The sequence below is a fragment of the Notechis scutatus genome, chromosome 1 (assembly GCF_049901735.1).
Source record: "Notechis scutatus isolate UNSWTSFEM ecotype Mainland chromosome 1, rNotScu1.2, whole genome shotgun sequence".
In the NCBI taxonomy this organism is placed as follows: Eukaryota; Metazoa; Chordata; class Lepidosauria; order Squamata; family Elapidae; genus Notechis; species Notechis scutatus.
The window spans coordinates 332,354,300-332,376,580 of record NC_142009.1 but is presented as its reverse complement, the minus strand read 5'-3'; the positions used below and the strand labels follow the sequence as shown (position 1 = coordinate 332,376,580).

The window sequence follows — 22,281 nt, the reverse complement described above, 5'->3', positions numbered from 1 at the left end:
CAGATGGAACAACCCAAATGGAGGATGGAGGTCTCACCTGTCGGGTGGTGGGGATCATCAGGTTCAACCCATCGATGGAAATATTGACAGCTATGCTAATGCCGGCAAATCGGAGATTGCTCTTGCCAAGGATTGAAAAGAGACTTTTGTTTGGCGCCTGGGAAAACAGAATCAGAGATCAACTGATCTATGAAAGCTCTTCAACCCTTTATCAACTCAGCAAAGTCAATGGGGCAGCTTAACGACTATGTGATTCTGTCATGCCTCAACATCAGATCTTTATATACTGTTGTTGCTCTCTAGCCCCATCTAGTGGCCTGAGGGACAAATATGCCTCAACATCAGATCTTTATATACTGTTGTTGCTCTCTAGCCCCATCTAGTGGCCTGAGGGACAAATATGCCTCAACATCAGATCTTTATATACTGTTGTTGCTCTCTAGCCCCATCTAGTGGCCTGAGGGACAAATATGCCTCAACATAAGATCTTTATATACTGTTGTTGCTCTCTAGCCCCATCTAGTGGCCTGAGGGACAAATATGCCTCAATATATGATCTCTATATACTGTTGTTGCTCTCTAGCCCCATCTAGTGGCCTGAGGGACAAATATGCCCCAACATATGTCTCAATGTCTGGAATACTCTACCCGACTCTGTAGTTTCTTCCCCAAACCCCAAAAACTTTAACCTTAGACTGTCTACTATTGACCTCACCCCTTTCCTAAGAGGTCTGTAGCATAAGCGCACCAACGTGCCTACCGTCCCTGTCCTATTGTTTCTCTTATTCTTCTTTTATTTTTCTTATATGTACCCATTTCATGTATTCACAACTATGTATACACTTATACTTATTATCTTGTAAACAATTGGCAAATCAAATAAATAAATAAAATAAATAAATATGATCTCTATATACTGTTGTTGCTCTCTAGCCCCATCTAGTGGCCTGAGGGACAAATATGCCTCAACATATGATCTCTATATACTGTTGTTGCTCTCTAGCCCCATCTAGTGGCCTGAGGGACAAATATGCCCCAACATATGATCTCTATATACTGTTGTTGCGCTCTAGCCCCATCTAGTGGCCTGAGGGACAAATATGCCTCAACATATGATCTCTATATACTGTTGTTGCTCTCTAGCCCCATCTAGTGGCCTGAGGGACAAATATGCCTCAACATATGATCTCTATATACTGTTGTTGCGCTCTAGCCCCATCTAGTGGCCAGAGAGACAAAATACCAAGTATATTGTTTGAAGCTGACCCAACCCATTTTACCCATCAGCCCACACTCTCAAACAAAAGCCAGACTCCATTTCCTTTAGCATTTGGAGAAGGCAGAAGCACAAGGAAGCATCCATCTTAATCTGTGGCACGTGGTCATCCAAGGACAAACCGACATCCCACACGGAGCATCGCTGGTGAGATTTAAATCGCTTGTAATAATGTTTATGTTCAGCAGTGACTAAATACTGTCTGTCTTGTATTCTGTTCTTGTTGTATGTATCCCTATTTTCCCCAGTTTCACCATAACCTGTTCTTTCAATAAAGCATTCAGATCTACGCGCACAGTCTGTTTTATTGGAGGATAGGTGGGTTTAGCTGCCTGTTGAGCTGCACACAGACTAACGTGTAGTAGGGACAGAACAGATTCACTTCAATCAGGGGTGTCAAACTCAATGTCATTGAGGACTGTATTGGCATTGTGGTTGTCCTTGGGGGGGGGCATGGTGGGGGTGGAAGGGCGTGGTTGGGATGATCACAGTTGACTGGACATGGCCCATGGACATGGCCCATGGGCATGGCCAGCTCAATGTCATTCGGGGGCACCTGTGGGGTCTGGGCGGGGTTGGGGAGGGAATCCAGGGTCTGCGGCAGATGGGGCAGTGAGCAGGAGGCTCGTCACACAGGATGAGGTGAGTGTCAACTCATTAAATATTTCTATGGTCTTTTTAGAGTTGCCAACAGAAAGGGAGGGGGGAAAGGGGTTTTGAAAGAGCAGTGCGGCAACTTGGAAATCGAAAGTGCATTCCATTAAGTTTTACAAAGATAGTAACTAAGCGACCAAAGTTTCTGCCGCGCAAATATCTAACCGGAGAGCATGATTGATGACTCTGGGCTATGGAGGTGTCCCATTGGAGGATATGAATTACAATACACCCAGGGGGTGGGAGGGAAACCAGGGTGAAGGGTGACAATGAGTGATGTGTCTCAGAGTCGGCTACACCCAGGCAGTGCCGGACATGTTAACTCCCAATTAAGCCTTTTGAAGTTTTGGACGTTTGGCTCGAGACTCATGATTTAAATGGGGGCAACTGCCAGAATCCTGACAGCGAGGTGAGACGAGGCAAGGGCTGGGGTGGCTGCTGCTGGAACCCGTCAGCCATCGCACGCTCGACGGCCTTTGTGTGCAGGGGGCGATGGTTTCTGGCAGCAGCTGCAGCCTGCCAGCCCCTCTACTGGCGCACTCTGCGGCTCTGGAGCCAGCTCCTCTGGGCTGGCTGTCCAAGCAGCAGGCATGGCTGCAGCATCAGCAACAGGCAGCGGGGAGGCACGTGATATGGATCACTGGACGAGATGCTGTGCTTGTCAGATGGAAAGCCAGGAGTCCAGGTTCGAGACCCGAGTGTCATGCGACTGGGTGAGTTCCCGTCCTCATCCCAAGTCACAGTGTTGTGGTTCACCGGCAGCCTCTGCAGACGGCAGCAGAATCGGACAGTGGGGAAGACAGGGGACCAGTCCGGGAACCTGGAGAGGACTCGGATGAAGGTCCTGCATCCAATGCAGAGATGGGGCCAGGACCATCTGGGAGTGGGGTGGTGCCTCCGGAGCCTCTGGAGTCTGGCAGCAGCGAGGCCGAGGAACAAGGGGAGCCTGTTCCCAGTGCGTGTGTGCGCAGAGCTGCTAGAAGGCAAGAGCAGCTGAGACAAAAGGGGCAACTTGGGAGCAAGGCTTGGAGGTGATTGCCCCTCCCATAAGTTATAAAGGACAGGCAAAGGTGACGAAACCCTTGCAGGAAGCAAAGTCGTTCGATCGGTTCAGACTCCTTCTTGAAGCTCTTTGTACTTCGGTTGGTTTTTGTTCTAGTTTATTTGACACTTCTGTTATTGGCAGCACTTCACAGGAAATGAAAGGTGGGTGCTTATCTCGAGGGACTGTTTGAGATTCATTACCGCTGGGAATGAAAATAATTCCCAGCATTGCAATAAAACAAGACTTGTTTTTAAAATAAGCATGTGCATAATTACGGTCTTGGAAGCCTTGGTCAGAACACGCAGCTCAAATGCATGCAAACACGAGTAGATAAATAGGTACCACTATGTAATAGCACTCTGTGACCTCATGCTGGCCACATGACCACAGAATTGTCTTCGGCTCAGTGGCCTTCAAACGGAGATGAGCACCGGCTCCTAGAGTCGGCAACGATTAGCGGAGTATAATCTGCAAGAACTCCTTTACTTTTTACTCTTTGTGGTGTGGGGGGAAGATCTGCAGTCATCCAAACTAACTCACCTTTTTCTTCCAGTTCCCTCTGACTCCTGGGACTGTCTCGTACAGTCGGTTGATGGCTTCCCTGCAAGAAAGATAGTTTCAGGATGGATATTAATCAGGGGTGGGATCCAACCGGTGTAACTACCGGTTTAGTGATTTACATTTTTCACGGTGCTGTGTCTGCTGCTCTTCAGAGCTACTAGTTCTACAGAGCCGGACAGAACCGGTAGAATCCCACCCCTGATATTAATTCCAGAAAACAAAATTAATCTCCGTCAGGTGTCGCTTTAGCTAGTTTTAGTCATCTAGCCAAAGCCTGGGTTCGTTCGCTTGGGGAATGGCCTATTTTGCAAACGACTCAAATTGTAAAATTACTCCAAAAGATCACAAAAACATGATCCAATCTGAAAGCTCACCAGTCTTTGGATATGCTACAAATAGATCTCTTATTATTTTCACTGATCTAATTAACCATGTTACATTGCATGGCAGTGTCAGGATGTCAGTAATGTCCATCTGCTTTTCTCAGGCAAAGATGCTGGGGCTGTCTGGCTGTAATCCCTAATTAAAAAAACAACAACTTGACAAATTACACGTACTCCTCAATTTACAACCATTTGTTTAGTGAGCGTTCAAAGCTACAACAGCACTGAATAAAGTGACTTGTGACTGTTTTTTTCACACCTGCAGCATCCCTGTGGTCAAAATTCAGTCTCTTGGCAACTGACTCACATTTATGACGGTTGCAGTGTCCCGGGGTCATGTAATCCACTTTTGTGACCTTCTGACAAGCAAAGTCAATGGGGAAGCCAAAGTCACTTAACAACCGGGCTACTAAGTTAATAACTGTAATGATTCACTTAACAACTGTGGTAAGAAAAGTTGCACAATGGGCCAAAACTCATTTAACAAATATTTCACCTAACAACATGAATTTTGCGCTCACTTGTGGTCATAAATAGAGGACTACTTGTATCTTCCCATAAAAAAAAAAGATATCTTATGAAAAAGAGGTTAGAACCGTGGTAGCCAGGGGTGGGATTCTACCAGTTCGCCCCTATTCTCTAGAACCGGTTGTTAACATTCTAAGCAGTTCGCAGAACCGGTTGTTAGAAGAAATTACTGGCCTAATCCTGTAAGGAAGGCAGGAAGGAAACATTCTGGTGTTGCTTACAGAAACTGCCTCTCCGTTAACACTTATTACATTCTTGGCGGGACTAGAACATCTGGAACATCTCTGGAGTTTTTTTTCCCCTCCTTTGCTGGTACTTTGCTTGTGTGGAGGGACCATTCAAAGTTACAATGGCACTGAAAAAAGTGACTTATGACCATTTTTCACACTTACGACTGTTGCAGCATCCCCACAGTCATGAGAGGCCAGGCGAGGAGATGCGTGCCTCGATGTGGGTGATATTGAGTTGGCCACGCCCAGCCAATAACATGACCACCAAGCCATGTCCACCCAGTCACATGACCACCAAGCCATGTCCACCAACTAAGCCACGCCCACAGAACTGGTTGTTAAAATATTTGAATCCCATCCCTGGTGGTAGGGCAGTGGTTAGAGTGTAGTACTGCAAGCTACTTCTGCTGACTGCTGGTTGCCAGCATCAGAGCATTAGTATTTTGTATATTATTATTAACATGCTCTGATGCTAAGGAGTTCTATTCCCCCTCACCACCTGAAAAGAAATCTGTTCCAAATGCAAAACACAAGCAGAGGAGAGGAGTTTCAGTTTCACAGTATCAAGCAGCTTTACTACAGAACAGTTGAGCTAAGCCACACCCAGGCTCCTTGCTGTCTCCTTGCTCACATAGCAAATACTGTTTCAGTTTCCAAACAGCCCTCAACTCTCTCACACAGTGACAGGACGCTAGCCAGATGAATACCCATGGATGCTGGTAGGCAGAGGCAGAATTTTTTCTCCTTATTTTCCTCCCCCAAAACTAAGCCCGACCACATAGTTTCATAGTGAAGCATGGGTATCGAGCTAGTTATATTATATTACAGGTAGTCCTTGACTTTCGACAACAATTGAGCCCAAAATTTCTGTTGCTAAGCGAGTTTAGACCCATTGGACCAGTTTTGCCCCATTCTTGCTGCATCTCTTAAGCGAATCACTGCGGTTGTTCAGTTAGTAACACGGTTGTTAAGTGAATCTGGATTCCCCATTGACTTTGCTTGTCAGAAGGTCCCAAAAGGGGATCGCATGACCGCCGCCCCCCCCACAAGGACACTGCAACCGTCACAAATATGAGTCTGTTGGCCAAGCGTCTGAATTTTGATCACATGGCCATGGGGATGCGGCAATGGTCGTAAGTGTGAAAAACGGTCATAAATCACTTTTTTTAGTGCAGTTGTAACTTCGAACGGTCACTAAACGAACTGTTGTAAGTTGAGGACAATCTCTACTGGTAGAAGCAATCAAGGCTGGTAAGACAAGGGACCACATCTAAGCAGCCAGCAAATTCTATTCTTTTATGTACCAATGAGGTTACTTAACTGTTGGTAACTGTCTGTAGAGATTCTCGGTCCTCCACGTTGTGGTTGTCCCAAAGTTGCTTTCTTCCAAGAGGCAACTGGACTTACTGGGGTTTTTTTTGAAGACCTTTGGCTTCTCATCCAAGAAGCTTCCTCAGTCTGAAGAGGCTCTGAAGTAGCTGTGATGACCCAGGGTGTGGCACAAAAGCAACAAAGTCACAAAAATAGGTCAAGTCCCTTTAATTCCTCCAACTTGGCCTCCAATGTCCAATTATCATCGGTTGGAGAAAAACCTCTCCGAAGAACAGCTTTTAAAGGGAAGAAATTCCATCCAAACTCAAAGTACATATACATTATAAATAAAAACCAACACAAACCACACTGCAGCAATTAACGAGACAGGGCAGGAAAAGGGATTGAAGACGTCAAAAGATGACGAAATACACACACTTGGGAGGACGCCAGAACTCAGATGAGACTTGACAAAACCAGAATAATTTCACACTTTGCTTCCAGCAACTTTGCCATGCGCAGTTTGCCCTTTTAAACAGTCTTCCCAGCTGCAGCCCATGAAGGGGATCAGGGCCCTTTCCTCCCCCGTAAATCACACAACTCACGTTGCTCCCTTATCCGTTCCTCCCTGCGTGCCCTAGGATGAAGAGGGGATGGGCCTGGGTCTTCCTCTGAATGCCCAGCCGGCCTGTGCCCTTCCACAGTTTCCTCCACAGCCACCGGAGCCACACTCCCACTCCCTGTCAGCTGTTCCACCTCTCCCTCGGAATCAGATTCCAACAGGGGCATGACGGTAGCTTTAGTTTACTTTATTGTCATTGTACCTCGTACAATGAAATTAAACACCATCTTCAGTGTACATTATGACTATGAAAATAAACACAAACACACATCCTTCACACATTCTATACAACTGAATTGAAAACCCCTGATACTGCATTAATATTGCACTATCCAGTAGAATTGAAAAGAGCTACTGCCCTGGGATAGAAGCTGTTTTTCAGCCTATTTGTCCTTGTTTTTATTGCCCTGTACCGTCTGCCAGATGGTAACAGTTTAAAAAAAAGGGGGGGGGGTGCCCAGGATGAGATGGATCTTTGAGAATGTTTTAAACTTTCTTAAGGCAGCAGGAGCTATAAAGCTCTTCCAAGGAGCGGAGAGGGAAACCAATGACGTTAACCTTCTTAGAAGAGAAACGAAACATCTTCAAAGAAAAACCAGAAAGTCCAGTTGCCTCTTGGAAAAAAAACAACAACTTTGAGACTAACCTGGTAATGAAACATCTGCAGGAAGAGAACAAGATCAGAGAAGACCAAGAGGAGAAAGAAGAAGTTAGACAAGGGTTACCTACTTGGTGACTTGTGTCCGGGTGTTAAAATCCAAAGATCTCATTGATCGCAGGATCTCAATACAACCCATATACTGGGGAAAGAAAGAAGATACAAAATAAATCCACAGGCATTCATTTCGTTGGGATGGCTAATCTGGTCCCATGTTTCTTCCATTGTACCTTGACCCTTTGAGAACTGTGTGCAACCAAATTTCATTTCAATGTATGCTGATCAGTGTACATTCAATAGAATGGAATGGAATGGAATGGAATAGAGTAGAATGGAATAGAGTAGAATAGAATAGAATAGAATAGAATAGAATAGAATAGAATAGAATAGAATAGAATAGAATAGAATAGAATAGAATGGAATGGAATGGAATGGAATGGAATGGAATGGAATGGAATAGAATAGAATAGAATAGAATGGAATGGAATGGAATGGAATGGAATGGAATGGAATGGAATGGGATAGAGTGGAGTGGAGTGGAGTGGAATGGAATGGAATGGAATAGGAGTAGAGTAGAGTAGAGTAGAGTGGAGTGGGGATGGAGGGAGGAGGGAGGGAGAGGAGTGGAATAGAATGGAATGGAATGGAATGGAATGGAATGGAATGGAATAGGAGTAGAGTAGAGTAGAGTGGAGTGGAGTGGAGTGGAGTGGAGTGGAATAGAATGGAATGGAATGGAATGGAATAGGAGTAGAGTAGAGTAGAGTAGAGTGGAGTGGAGTGGAGTGGAGTGGAGTGGAATGGAATGGAATGGAATGGAATGGAATAGGAGTAGAGTAGAGTAGAGTAGAGTGGAGTGGAGTGGAGTGGAGTGGAGTGGAGTGGAGTGGAATAGAATGGAATGGAATAGGAGTAGAGTAGAGTAGAGTAGAGTGGAGTGGAGTGGAGTGGAGTGGAGTGGAATAGAATGGAATGGAATGGAATGGAATAGGAGTAGAGTAGAGTAGAGTAGAGTGGAGTGGAGTGGAGTGGAGTGGAGTGGAATAGAATGGAATGGAATGGAATAGAGTAGAGTAGAGTGGAATGGAGTGGAGTGGAGTGGAGTGGAGTGGAATGGAATGGAATGGAATAGAATAGAATGGAATAGGAGTAGAGTAGAATGGAATGGAATGAAATAGAATAGAATAGAATAGAATAGAATAGAATAGAATAGAATAGAATAGAATAGAATAGAATAGAATAGAATAGAATTTTTGATTGGCCAAGTGTGATTGGACACACAAGGAATTTGTCTTTGTGCAAATGCTCTCAGTGTACATAAAAGAAAAGATACATTCATCAAGAGTCAAGAATCATCAGGTCCAACACTTAGTGCTAGTCATAGGATACAATGAGCAATCAAATCCTACTAGAAAACAGTCAATATATAACAGTTAATTCAAAGTGACAATAAAGTTATTCTAAGCCTAAATCTAAGTACCTCCTGTGATCTTTGGAGGGTGATCTGCTTAAAAAGTCTCCTTTCTGAACTAAGAAACCAATTTGCACCAAGACAAATTCCTTGTGTGTCCAATCATACTTGGCCAATAAAGAATTCTATTCTATTCTATTCTATTCTATTCTATTCTATTCTATTCTATTCTACTCTACTCTACTCTACTCTACTCTACTCTACTCTACTCTCTCTACATTCTATTCATTCTATTCTATTCTATTCTATTCTATTCTATTCTATTCTATTCTATTCTATTCTATTCTACTCTTCTACTCTACTCTACTCTCTCTACTCTACTCTACTCTATTCTATTCCTTATTCATTCTATTCTATTCTATTCTATTCTAAGTGGGTTCTCCTGGAAGCAACTTCTCCTGGGGGTGTGGGGGAGAGGAATGTGGAATTCTGGGAGTCCACCAGTCTTAGGATGGCCAAGGTTGAGAAACACTAACCTAGCTCAGATCTGTTGCATAGCCCTTGGGTGCACTCTAGAATGAAATCCTGGTTTAATGGTGGTCAGCTGATCTTGCCAACCAATGAAGATAAAAATAAAAACCCTTTCTATTCAACTGTCGGTCTGCACAGTTTATCATAATGAATGAATGAATGAATGAATGAATGAATGAATGAATGAATAAGAGTAAACAATACAAGAGCACACAACAGATATAAACTCAATGTAAGCCGCTCCAAACTTGATTGCAGAAAGTACGACTTCAGCAACAGAGTGGTCAATGCCTGGAATGCACTACCTGACTCTGTTATTAAATCCTCTAACCCCCCCACTCCTTTAATCTTGAACTATCCACTATTGATCTCACCCCTTTCCTAAGAGGTCTGTAAGGGGCGTGCATAAGCGCACCATCGTGCCTACCATCCCTGTCCTATTGTCCCCATTTATTCGTATCTATTTCCTGTATTCTTACTCATGTTTATACTTATACCTATTATCTTTATTTGACTGACGAATCAAATAAATAAATAAAAAAATAAATATAGCCTGAGCTTCAAGCTGGTTTAATGGTTTTTGCTGTTAAGGTTTAATCTCTGACTTCCTCAATCGGAATTTCAGAGTTACATAGATAGCACCCCAGTGTGATTACTGGGAATTAGCAAGGGAGGTTGTGTCGTCCTTTCATAATTCAGCAGCTGTCACAGGGAAGCTTTAAAACTGTTTTGCAATTCACGGCAAAACAAAACATACAAATCATCGGCTTTTGTTTTCCCAGGGCTGTGATTTGCTTTATTTTGTATTCCATTTTTTTACAGTATTTATTTATCTGTTCTGCTTGATCCCAGTCAAATGAGCTATGTAAATCAGTGTAAACATCACCAGTAAAATGTTGAAATTTCCTTGAAAAGCAGGAAAACATCATAACAAATGATAAACAAAAACAATAGTTGCCTTTGAAGGTTATAACCTCTATTGTAAAATATCCAGGGAAACCTTGAAAGATTTAGCATCTTCTTAGAAGACACAAAAGAAAGAGCAAACCGAGAAAATTCCATAAAATGGTTGTCGTTGGTTGAGAAGACCCTTCCCCCAAGCTGTCTCAAAACCAGGTGGGAAAGGCCTTCAAAACATTTGAGGGGATGATTTGAATATATATAGCAGAAGATCTGCCATTTACAGTCCTCGACGTATGACCGTCGCTTAGCAATCATTCAAAGTTACGATGGCAACCAGCAATTTATTTACTACCCTTGCAACATCCTGGACTCCCCACCTAAAACTACTTACGACCTAGTTTTGAAGTTCCAATGATGCGTCCACATTTGGGGCTCTCGACAATCAGTCTGCCTTTATACTTTCATGCCTAAGGCAGGACTAGAACTCACCATTTCCTGGGGATTGGCCCAAAGTCACTCATCTGGCTTTCATGCCTAAGGTGGGACTAGAATTCACTGTCTCCTGGTGATTGCCCCAAAGTCACCCAGTCAGCTTTCATGCCTAAGGTGGAACTAGAACTCTCCATCTCCTAGTTATTGACCCAAAGTCACCCAGCCAGCTTTCATGCCTAAGGCAGGACTAGAACTCACCGTCTCCTGGTGATGGGCCCAAAGTCACCCAGCCAGCTTTCATTCCTAAACTGAGACTAGAATTCATCATCTCCTGCTTTTTAGTCTGGTGCCTTAACCACTAGGCCAAACTATTTCTCAATAAATAAAACCTTGCCGATCCCCAAATATGTGTGTGTGTGTGTGTGTACACACGCACAAACACAAATACTGATTATTTCCCCCTACAATAACTTCAAAAAGTATATACATTTTTTTTTCAATGCAATTCATCTTTCCTAAAGTTTTTGAAATGATTTTAGTGCCAAAGTCTAGTTATATTGAACTCTTCAAGAAGGAATTGAAGCCCTGCCAATCTGTATTCAATGCCCTCTATTTTTCTATTTTTCTGCACCTAATGGCTTTACAATAATTTGTAAATCATTTTTATACAGAAGCAAAGTCCCAACTCTATTAAACCAGAACTGCAGTGAAACCCCTTTCATGCATTTTTATTGTTAAGTAATCTCGTCTCGCCACTGTTCATAAGACAAGAATTAATGTTTCGCATCTGAAATTTTTATTCTCTGTACTACAGATCAGAGATCTCCAAAGTTGGCCACTTTAAGACTTCTGAACTTCAACTCCCAGAATTCCTCAGCTAGCCAGGGTGGTTGGGGAATTCTGGGAATTGAAGTCCACAAGCCTTAAAGTCGCCATGTTTAGAGACTCTCTGGTATAGATACTAATACTATACCTGCAGTTTTGAGTTTAAAACCTTGTCTGTCTGTCTGTCTGTCTGTCTGTCTATGGGATTTCTATGATACCCATCTCACTAATATAGGTAATTCTCAACTTAAAACAGTTTGTTTAGTGCTAAGAAAAGTGACTTATGAACATTTGTGACATTTACAACCATTGCATGGTGACATGATCAAAATTCAGCTGCTTGGCAATTGACTCACATTTATGACGGTTGCAGTGTCCTGAGATCATGTGATCACCTTTTGCAACCTTCTCACAAGCAAAGTCAATGGGGATTCACTTAACAACCATATCACTAACTTATCAATTGCAGCAATTCCCTTAACTACTTTGGCAAGAAAGGTCATAAAATGGGGCAAACTCCCTTAACAACTGTCTCGCTTAGCAACAGAAAAGTTGTGCTCAGTTATGGTCATAAGTCAAGGATTACCTGTACGGAGACTCTGGGCAGCTTATAATATAATGAAAGTTAAAAACTGTGAAAAACCATTAAAATAGAATAAAAATTAAAATTAAAAACCAAAATAACGGACAGCCTAAAGGTGAGAATCTTCTCTGTCCCATCAGCCAACCCCAAAGTAGCAGGCCCTTCTTGTTTTTAGCAAGAACACAGTAGAAACAGATATTTATTTCTCTCTTTTAAAAGGTACATTAACAGTCTGCATGTCTGTTTTTACTGACCACATTTCCGAATCTCCCTCAGAGAGAGAGTCTCTTTATATTTTATGTTATTTAAAACAAAAATGTGTTTTCAAGAAAGAGATTGTCCATAAACAAACAGATAATTAATTGTGATGGCACAATTATTGCTCAGTAGAACGTTAACACAAGATACCAGGTAAGAGCATTTTAAGTTATTCTTATGTTATTTTAAAAGTACCCTGTTTCCCCGAAAATAAGACCTACCCTGAAAGTAAGTCTTAGCTTTATTTTTGCATGTGCACCCAATATAAGCCCTAACCCCCTAATTAAGATCCCACCCACTCCAGAGTACACGGGTAAAAATTAAGCTAGGGTGGGGATGGAAGTAGTGGAGCTGCCCTACTTTGGACAGTTGTAGCCAGGCCTCGCACACCCCTGCCGACCCATTTTAAAATCTTCTGAAGCTGGCAAGGTTGGCAAGGTTTTCCTGAAAGCCTCTGTAGCTGATAACAAAGCTCTGGATCGATCCAGACCTCTGTTATCGGCTGCAGAGGCCTTCAGGAAAGCCTTCCTGGCCTCAGAAGAAGTAGCTCCTGAAGGCCTCTGACCGCGAAAAGGAAGCCGGGGGCGACGCATGCAAGTGAGGTTAGTCGGTGGATGACGTCCCCTGAAAATAAGTGGTGCCTTTTTGGGTGGCAAAAAAAATATAAGGCAGGGGAAACCCAGTAATAGAAATTTCCGAGCACAATGAAGAAGTTTTCGCTATATTATTGTTTGCAAATGTTTAATACAAATCTATTTTTGGTTGAGATAGATAGATAGATAGATAGATAGATAGATAGATAGATAGATAGATAGATAGATAGATAGATAGATGCATGCATATATATATTTGCAACAAAATTGTCTTATCAGCACTGTTTTGAAGTTCACAGCCAAGTAAATTCACAAGCAAAGGGCCCATCTAAATTTCTTTCCATACTTTTTCTACAAGAAGACTGAAGAATATCTTCTCCAGAGCCTTTCATTAAATTAAATTTAAATATTTACTTTGTTGGGATCAAACCCATGTAAATAAAAGGAGAAGTAAACACTTAGAATCTACTAGACTAGGTGATGTATTCAACCGCCAACACATGGCCCTTAGAGATCCCATGCTAGCCAATGACCAACTCTGACCACAAATTGTTTTGCTTTGCTGTTGTGATATCAACATAGGCTGTGCATGGAGGACTTTGGTGTCTAGCTTGTGAAGGAACCAGGAACACTTTGGTGCTTTCTTCCTTGAAATCTTATTGAACAAGGAATAATTGATAATCTGTTCCTGGGCTAGGCCAGATGAGGAAATGAAGAGAACTCTAAAGGTTTACTAGCCCAATTTAACTGTCAACATAAATTACCCTTAAATTAATTAAGAACAAGGGGTTAGTTGTGCAATTCCATCTGCTAATTGGTTTAAAGATGTTCTTTCCAAATGAGGCATCGAGGAGACTGTGTTATTCAAAGACATGATTCTCTTTTATTCAGATTTTAGCCTTGCTTTCTGACCTTGCCTTTTTTGATTAATCAGAATACAGCTGGAAGGGACTATGGAGGTCTTCTAGTCCAACCCGCTACTCCAGCAAGAGACTCTATACCAGGGGTCTCCAACCTTGGGCACTTTAAGCGTGGAGGACTTCAACTCCCAGAATTCAAAGCTGGCTGGGAATTCTGGGAGTTGAAGTCCTTCACGCTAAAGTGCCCAAGGTTGGAGACCCTGCATACTGTTCCAGACAAGTGGCTGTCCAGTCTCTACTTAAAAACCTCCAGTGATGAAGCACCTACAACTTCTGGTGGCAGGCTGTTCCACTGGTTAATTGTTTTCACTGTGAGGAAGTTTCTCCTTAATTCTAGGTTGCTTCTGTCCTTGGTTAGTTTCCATCCACTGTTTCTTTTCTTGCCTTCAGGTGCTTTAGAAAATAAATTGACCCCCTCTTCTTTGTGGCAGCCCCTCAAATATTGAAATATTATTTTAGTCTCCAGGCTTTTCATCGTTTTAGTTTTTCTTTTCTGTACTTTTTCCAAAGTCTCAACATCTTTTTTGTAATGTGGTGACCAAAACTGGATGCAAAACTGGATGCAGGTGTGGCCTTATTAAGGGTTTTATTTACAGTTTAGAGAGCTGTCTGCAAATGATCCTTTCTCTTTCAAGGTTACCCAATATCACACACACAGCCCAAATTGCTCTCCCCAATCCTCTAATTTCCAGAATGCAAACAAGCAATCTTGGAATCCATAACTCAAGAGAAACTGAGATAGACTTCCTAAATTGTATTCAGCCCCTTCTAAATCTATAGATGGCCTCTTACTTCTTAACATTCAAAATGAAGGTTTATATTCTGCTTCTAATGTCGTTCCAGGCCAAAACACCAATTAAAATAATGATGGGGCAATCTAGCTTCTAACAAAAAGAGCTAGAGCCTTGAATATGCTCAGAATATTCTGAATTTGAATATGCTCCGAGTAGTCATTCTATCACCTCTTGCCTGTAACCCACGAGAACAAATTACACATTTCAGGGGCACAACAGTGGTTGACAAACTATATCCCAGATTGCCTCTGAGCATCTGCGGAGGGCAGTTTCCAAAGATTTCAGAGAGATGGAGACGGAATCATATCACAGAAAGCCCACCTGGGTGCTTTACAAGAGGTAGATAAAACAGCAAAATAGTTCTGCTAAATCAAAGCCCAAACGCTTCCTGTTTGGGGATTGATGGGCAGGGATATATCTGGGGCCGTCTACTGGGTAGACCCACTTGCTAAATGTGGCAAGCCCACCCCAAAATCTGCAGAACCCCTGCCCCCCCAAACAAACATTGAATTAGATCCCAGGCAACGTCCTCACCAAGCCAAGATAAGCTCAGCGGCTTCATTTGATTGATGGGGGGAAAAAAGACAAAAGGCTACTCACCCGGACGATGTAGGAGACTCCGGGGCCTAAAACTCTGTCATCGGGATGCAGCCAACCTTGGACCGGTTTGCTGATGAAACTCCCTTTCCGGCTCCACTCCTCCCCAGGGGCTCGGGGCCCCGGGGCCCGAGGCGTCTTCCTGCCCCCGGCCGCCCCTCCTTTCAGTCTGCTGCAGGGTGTGGCACAGACCGGTTCGCAGGCACTGAGGACAGCGGCCAGGCCTGACCCCGAGGCCGACGAGGGCACCGTGATACCCTCGGCCTCTGCCAGGCTGCCGCTTTTGACCGATGCTGAGAGGTCTTTGCTGGCACTGGACGGGCTGCGGCTGAGAAAGCCAGACGGGCCGGAGAATTTCCACTGGGGCATCTTGGGGAGTAGGGTGCAAAAGGTGGTGACCACCTCCTGTTCCTCCCCCAGGGGAGAAGGGGGGCTGAGGGGGGCAGCAGGGGGGGCTGGGGAAGGGAGAGGGGTGACTGCGGTGACCTTGCTGCTCATGGCTGGCTTCTCGGAGGGCGATTCCTCCCGACAAGGATCATGCTTGGATTCTGTCAGCTTGCCCTGCTGTGGATGGTCTGGCTAAGTGGTTTTAGAGTGCTCGGATGACTCTTGCGCTCTGGCTTGCCTATCATCCCTGCCACAGCACATCAGTCCCGTCCTCCCCCTCCCCTCCCCAGCCTAGAAACAACCTCCCACCCCACCCCCCACCCCAACCCCTTGGGAAGATCAGTTCACACTATGATGTAATGGCACTGTGGTTTCTACACACACACACACACACACACCCTGACCAACTGCTGCACACTCGGACGGATAGACGGACGCTGAGATCCTGGCTCTCGCTGGGATGCCCGCCCATCTCCTCGCAGAGATGGGGTAGCGAGAATTGGGGAAGGGTAGGCGGGAGAGAGACTATATAACGGGCAAGGGGGGAAATGCTATCCTGGTTTCGAGGAAATAATGAGGGAAGGAGGGAGGGAAGAAAGGAAACACGGATGGGTGTAGAGGAAGGGAGGGAGGGAGGGAAATAAGGAGGAAGGATAGGAGCTAGGGATGGAGGGAAGGGGGAAAGGTGGAAGGAAGGAAGAAAGGAAGGGAGGGAGGGAGGGAGGAATAAAGGAGGGAGGGGAAGTAGGGAGGGAGGAAGAAAAGAAGGGAGGAAATAGGGTGGAAGGAAAGAAGGAAGGGAGCTAGGGAGGAAGGGAAGGGGGAAGGGAGGGAGGGAAGTGGAAGGAAGGAAGGAAAGAAAGGAGAAAGGGAAATAGGGAGGAAGGGAGCTAGGGATGGAGGGAGGGGGAGGGAAGGAAGGAAAGGTGGAAGGGAGGGAGGGGAGAAGGGAGGCAGGGAAATAGGGAGAGAGGGAGCTAGGGAGGAATGGGGAGGGAGGAAGGGAGGGAGGGGTGAAGGAATAAAGGAGGGAGGGAAGTAGGGAGGGAAGAAGGAAGGAAGAAAGGAAGGAAGGAAGGAAGGAAGGAAGGAAGGAAGGAAGGAAGGAAATTCAAATTGAGTATTAGGATTTAATTCATTTTTCTGCTGCCTTTATGCACTCTTTAACCCAGGTGGCTTCCCAGGAGCTTTACAAGTCAGGCTGACATTTACAAAACCAGGCTCAGAGAAGGAAATCTAATAAGAAATAAAAGGCTAAAGCCAAATTTAGATGAGAACCAAATTAGCCCACGTTCACCTTAACCATTTCAGGTGTCAAAGCCTGTTCGCACGCACCTGGCAAAATCATTCAGGAAGCAACAAAGCCGGCAGCCTTTGCATCTCCCCTGGGGAGCCTCTAGTGTTAGGAAGTGCCACAAGCAATCTTTGCAATCACGGCAGGCCTCCCTGTTACTGCCTTTCCTTCCTCACAGACCCTTTAAGACATGTGGACTTCAACTCCCAGAATTCCTCAGCCAGCCATGTCCTTCCTTCCTTCCTTCCTTCCTCCCTCTGTCCGTCCTTCCTTCCTTTCATCTTTTCTCCCTCCCTCCCTACCTCTTAAAGTTTCCTCAATACCAAAATAGGGGAATTCTGAGAGTTGAAGTCCATGCGTATTAAAGTTGCCAAATTTAGCAACCTCTGCTCCAAGGCATCTGCTGAGGCCTCCATTCATCAGTGGTACTGGGAAGCCGACATTTTAAAAGATTAACAGAGTTGGAAGGGAACTTGTAGGTCATCTAGTCCAACCCCCCCCCCCAAGCGGGAGACCCTACACCATTTCTGACAGATGGGAGTCCAATCTCTTCTTGAAAGTCTCCAGGGATGGTGCTCTCACAACTTCCGAGGGCAACTTCTGTTCCATGGGTTGATTTTTCTGTCAGAAAGTTTCTCCTTATTTCCAGGTTCAATCTCTCCTTGTTCAGTTTCCATCCATTATTCCTTGTCGGGCCTACATCTAAAGTTCCTGGAACCCATGATGCGTCTGATCATCATTTGTGTCCCCAGGAATCTACATAGCCATGGCTGCTTCATCAGTGTCACCATCAAACTCCTTTTAGCAGCACCTGGGCAGCAAAAACAAACTGCCTAAAGCAGGCCTACTTGAATAATAATAATAATAATAATAATAATAATAATAATAATAATAATAATAATAATAATAATAATAATAATAATAATAATGTCTTCCATTTATATACAGGTAGTCTTTGTGATGACCCGGGACGTGGCACAAAAATAACAAAATCACAAAAGTACATAAATTCCCTTTAATACCTCCAACTTGGCCCCCAATGTCCAGTTATCCTCGGCTGGAGATCAAACTCTTCCAAAAACAGTCTACAAAGGGAAGAACCCAAAGTACAGAGAAATTAGAAATAAAAAAAACCAACACGCTGAAGTAATTAACACGACAGGCCAGGATAATAAATTGCACACTTCCAAAAGATAACTAAGCACACCCAGTTGGGAGAACGCCAAAACCCAGATAAGCCTCGACAAAGATAATGCACGCTTTGCTTCCAGCAAGGTGCTGTGTGCAAACGCCCTTCTTATATCCTGTTCTCCCAGCTGCACATAATGAAAGGGATCAGGGCCCTTTTCTCTCCCATAAGCCACATTGCTCCTTTCTCCATTCCTCCCTGCGTGCCCTAGGATGAAGAGGGGGCGGCCGTGAGTCTTCCTCTGAGTGCCCAGCCGGACTGTGCCCTTCCCTCCACAGCCACCACCTGTCTCCACACTCCCACTCCCTGTCAGCTGCTCAATCTCTCCCTCAGAATCAGACTCCAACAAGGGCATGACAGTGTTTGACTTACATTTACACTTACATTTATGGCAGTAGCAATTTTATGGTCAGAATTTGCGGCCATCCCAGCCAGCTTTCGACAAGCAAAGTCAATTGGAGAAGCTACATTTAGTTCACAATCGCACGATTCACTTAATGACGCAGTTAAGATGGTCACAAATCAGGTCTGATCATGTCTTGCTTATGATGGAGATTCCGATTCCAACTGTAGTTGTAGGTTGAGGACTACTTATCAAGAGCCAGAAATCAGGAGTCCTGGCAGTTTAAATTATAAAGATTTTATTGCAAGCTTAAGCTCTCTGCAAGAATCTGAACTACTAACGGTCAAAGCAAATTGGTGGTACATAAGGAATTCACAATGGGCTGGACTTAGCTCTCTCGTGGGCACAAAGAGAATTGAGACTGATGATGTGCTTGACCTCAGGCTCAGTCTGATCATCTCCTGCACTACCTGTCCCAGCGATATCTAGGTGATTTGCAAGTGTTTCCAGGTCACTTTCTCTTGTCTTGTCCCGGTTAGAAGCAACTTTCACTATTCCGACTTCCTCCCTCCTGCACCTGCTTGTCCGGCTGCAGATTTCTTCGTGGCGGCCATTGCTGACCGCCGTTCCTCCGCCTCGGGAAAAGGGGGTTTAGCCGGCTGGGGAGGGGGTCTGCGACACCCCCAAACCCCTTTCCGGATCCCCCTGTCTTCAGCTGCCTCTACGGGGCAGCTATATCCTCCAGATCCAAACGGATCGGGGGAACCTTGGCGGCGAACGCAGCAGGGATCGCGCAGTGTCGCGAATCCCTGCCGCCGCCGAAAGCTTGCAAACCGGAAGTCCGTGATTTGCAAGTGTTAAAAGGTTAAAAAAACAAAGGATAATAGAGAAAAAAGCCCCTGCAAAACAGCATAGGAGAGAAGAAGAGGGGGGAATAAATCCAGATGGGAGGGAGGGAAGGAGGGAGGGAGGAAAGAAGGGAAGAGGAAGGGGGAGAAAGGAGAGAAGAAATTAAGGGAGGGGAGGAAGAGAGGGAGGAAGGAAGACTTCCTGATCCTTTATCGTGCATATGCAGGCAGGCAGGCCAGCATGTATGAAAATAGTGTCTTACAAACCAAAGGCCCACTACGTCTTTAATCCGGATTTTTATTTAATTCAGATCTGGATTTGATCTAGGTTTTGATTTTATCCAGATGCAGATTTGATCCAGAAAAAAAGGGAGGGATGAAGGGAAGAAGAGAGGGAAGAAAGAAATGAAGGGAGGTGGGGAGATGGGGAGAGAGGAAGGAAAAATAGAGCGAAGAAACAAAGAGATGAGGGAGGGAGGGAGGAGAGAAGAAATTAAGGGAGGAGGGAGGGAAGACTGGAGAGAGGGAGGAAGGAGAGAGAAGGAAGGAAAGAAGAAATTAAAGGAGGAGGGAGGGAGGAATGGAGGAAGGAAGGAAGGAAGGAAGGAAGGAAGGAAGGAAGGAAGGAAGGAAGGAAGGAAGGAAGGAAGGAAGGAAGGAAGGAAGGAAGGAGAGAAGAAATTAAGGGAGGAGGGAGGAAAGATTGGAGAGAGGAAGGAAGGAGAGAGAAGGAAGGAAAGAAGAAATTAAAGGAGGAGGGAGGGAGGAATGGAGGAAGGAAGGAAGGAAGGAAGGAAGGAAGGAAGGAAGGAAGGAAGGAAGGAAGGAAGGAAGGAAGGAGAGAAGAAATTAAGGGAGGAGGCAGGAAGGAAGGAGAGAAATGAAAGGAGAGAAGAAATTAAGGGAACTGAGGGAGGAAAGATTGGAGACAGGAAGGAAGGAGACAGAAGGAAGGAAAGAAGAAATTAAAGGAGGAGGGAGGGAGGAATGGAGGAGGAAGGAGGAAGGAAGGAAGGAAGGAAGGAAGGAAGGAAGGAAGGAAGGAAGGAAGGAAGGAAGGAAGGAAGGAAGGAAGAAGAAATTAAGGGAGGAGGCAGGAAGGAAGGAGAGAAAAGAAAGGAGAGAAGAAATTAAGGGAACTGAGGGAGGAAGGGAGGGAGGGAGGAATAGAGGAAGGAAGGAAGGAAAGGAGTGTCAATCCTTCAGACTTTCCAAAGCAGCCTCACCATCTGTTCCCATCTCACTCCTGGGGGACATGAGATGTGATACTTGGTAATGAGATCCTGTTTCCCCTGTTAAGTTGTAATTGCGAAGCCATTCTAAGCCCTCAGCCTTGGAAGCCTGCTTATCCTATGGTCACACCTTGCATTGTCCACACGGATGACATAATTAGTGCGAAGCGGCTTGGCTCCTCTTCACCCACTAGGACATTTTTTCCACTGCAAAAGCATTCATTAAAAGAGATGGAGACAAAACTTCGGAAATGCTTCACTAACTCCTCCAATCTTTTCTTTCAAAACAGGCTCTGAATTATACTCGGGGGAGTGAAAATGCCAGTAGCGTTGTGGGAGAGGCCACCTGCTTGAAGGTCAAGCAACACGATACATGTCAAATTCAGGATAGACCTAGAAGGGACCTGTGAAGTCATCTAGTCCAACCCCCTGCTCAAGCAGGAAACCCTATACTATTTTAGACAAGGGGCTGTCCAGTCTCTTCTTAAAAACCTCCAGTGATGGAGCAGCCACAACCTCTGGAGGCAAGGAGTTCCACTGGTTAATGGTTCTCGCTGTTAGAAAATTTCTCCTTAATTCCAGGTTGCTTCTCTCCTGGATTAGTTTCCACCCATTTTTTTCTTGTCTTGGCTTTTGGTGGTTCGGTAAATAATTTGACCCCCCTCTTTTTTGTGGCAGCCCCTCAAATATTGGAATACTGCTATCATGTCACCCCTAGTATTTCTTTCCTCTAGACCGGCCATACCCAAATCTTGCAACCATTCTTCCTGTGTTTTAGTCTCCAGGCCTTTAATCGTCTTAGTGGCTCTTCGGTGCACTTTTTCCAGAGTCTCAACATTGTTTTTGTATTACGGTGACCAAAACTGGATGCAGCATTCCAGGTTGTGGCCTTACTAAGGCTTTATGAAGAGGTACTAATGCTTATTTATTTATTTATTTATTTTATTTATTTTATTTATTTATTTTATTTATTTATTTTATTTATTTATTTTATTTATTTATTTTATTTATTTATTTATTTGATTTGATTTGTCAATTGTTTACAAGATAATAAGTATAAGTGTATACATAGTTGTGAATACATGAAATAGGTACATATAAGAAAAATAAAAGAAGAATAAGAGAAACAATAGGACAGGGACGGTAGGCACGTTGGTGCGCTTATGCACGCCCCCTACAGACCTCTTAGGAAAGGGGTGAGGTCAATAGTAGACAGTCTAAGGTTAAAGTTTTTGGGGTTTGGGGAAGAAACCACAGAGTCAGGTAGAGTATTCCAGACATTGACCACTCTGTTGCTGAAGTCGTATTTCCTGCAATCAAGTTTGGTGCGGTTAACCTTGAGTTTGTATCTATTGTGTGCTCTTGTGTTGTTATGGTTGAAGCTGAAGTATTCATTGACCGGTAGGACATTGCAATATATGATTTTATATACCATGCTTAAATCAGACCGAAGACGGCGTAATTCAAGGTTTTCTAGGTCTAGAATTTCAAGTCTGGTGGCATAAGGTATTCTACAACGAGTAGATGAGTGGAGAACTCTTCTTGTGGAAATATTTCTGGACTTTCTCAACTGTGCTAATATCAGATACGTAATGTGGGTTCCAGACTGATGAGCTGTATTCGAGTATTGGTCTAGCAAATGTTTTGTATGCTCTAGTTAGTAGTGTGATTCTGATTCTGCACCTCTGTTTATACAACCAAGAATTGGGTTATAACCCTGAGGCATCAAAGCCCTTCAAAAAAAATCTTACATGAAGAGTTGTGGTGGTGCAGTGGTTAGAGTGCAGTACTGCAGGCTATTTCTGCTGGCTGCCGGCTGCCGGCAGTTCGGCAGTTAAAGTCTCACCAGCTCCAGATTGACTCAGCTTTCTGA

General features: G+C 44.3%; 1 protein-coding gene across 1 annotated transcript in view; it reads right to left on the bottom strand.

The window, feature by feature from the left end:
- SHC2 (SHC adaptor protein 2) overlaps positions 1–15,720 on the bottom strand; it is a 57,412-nt gene extending 41,692 nt beyond the window's left edge. Inside the window, exons 1-4 of the mRNA XM_087952752.1 lie at positions 15,119–15,720; positions 7,340–7,410; positions 3,516–3,576; positions 38–157 (exon numbers count right to left, since the gene is read on the bottom strand). Coding sequence (XP_087808878.1) covers positions 38–157; positions 3,516–3,576; positions 7,340–7,410; positions 15,119–15,613 — 747 coding nt within the window. The 5' untranslated portion in view covers positions 15,614–15,720. The remainder of the gene's footprint in view (positions 1–37; positions 158–3,515; positions 3,577–7,339; positions 7,411–15,118) is intronic.
- Positions 15,721–22,281: the final 6,561 nt, after the last annotated feature.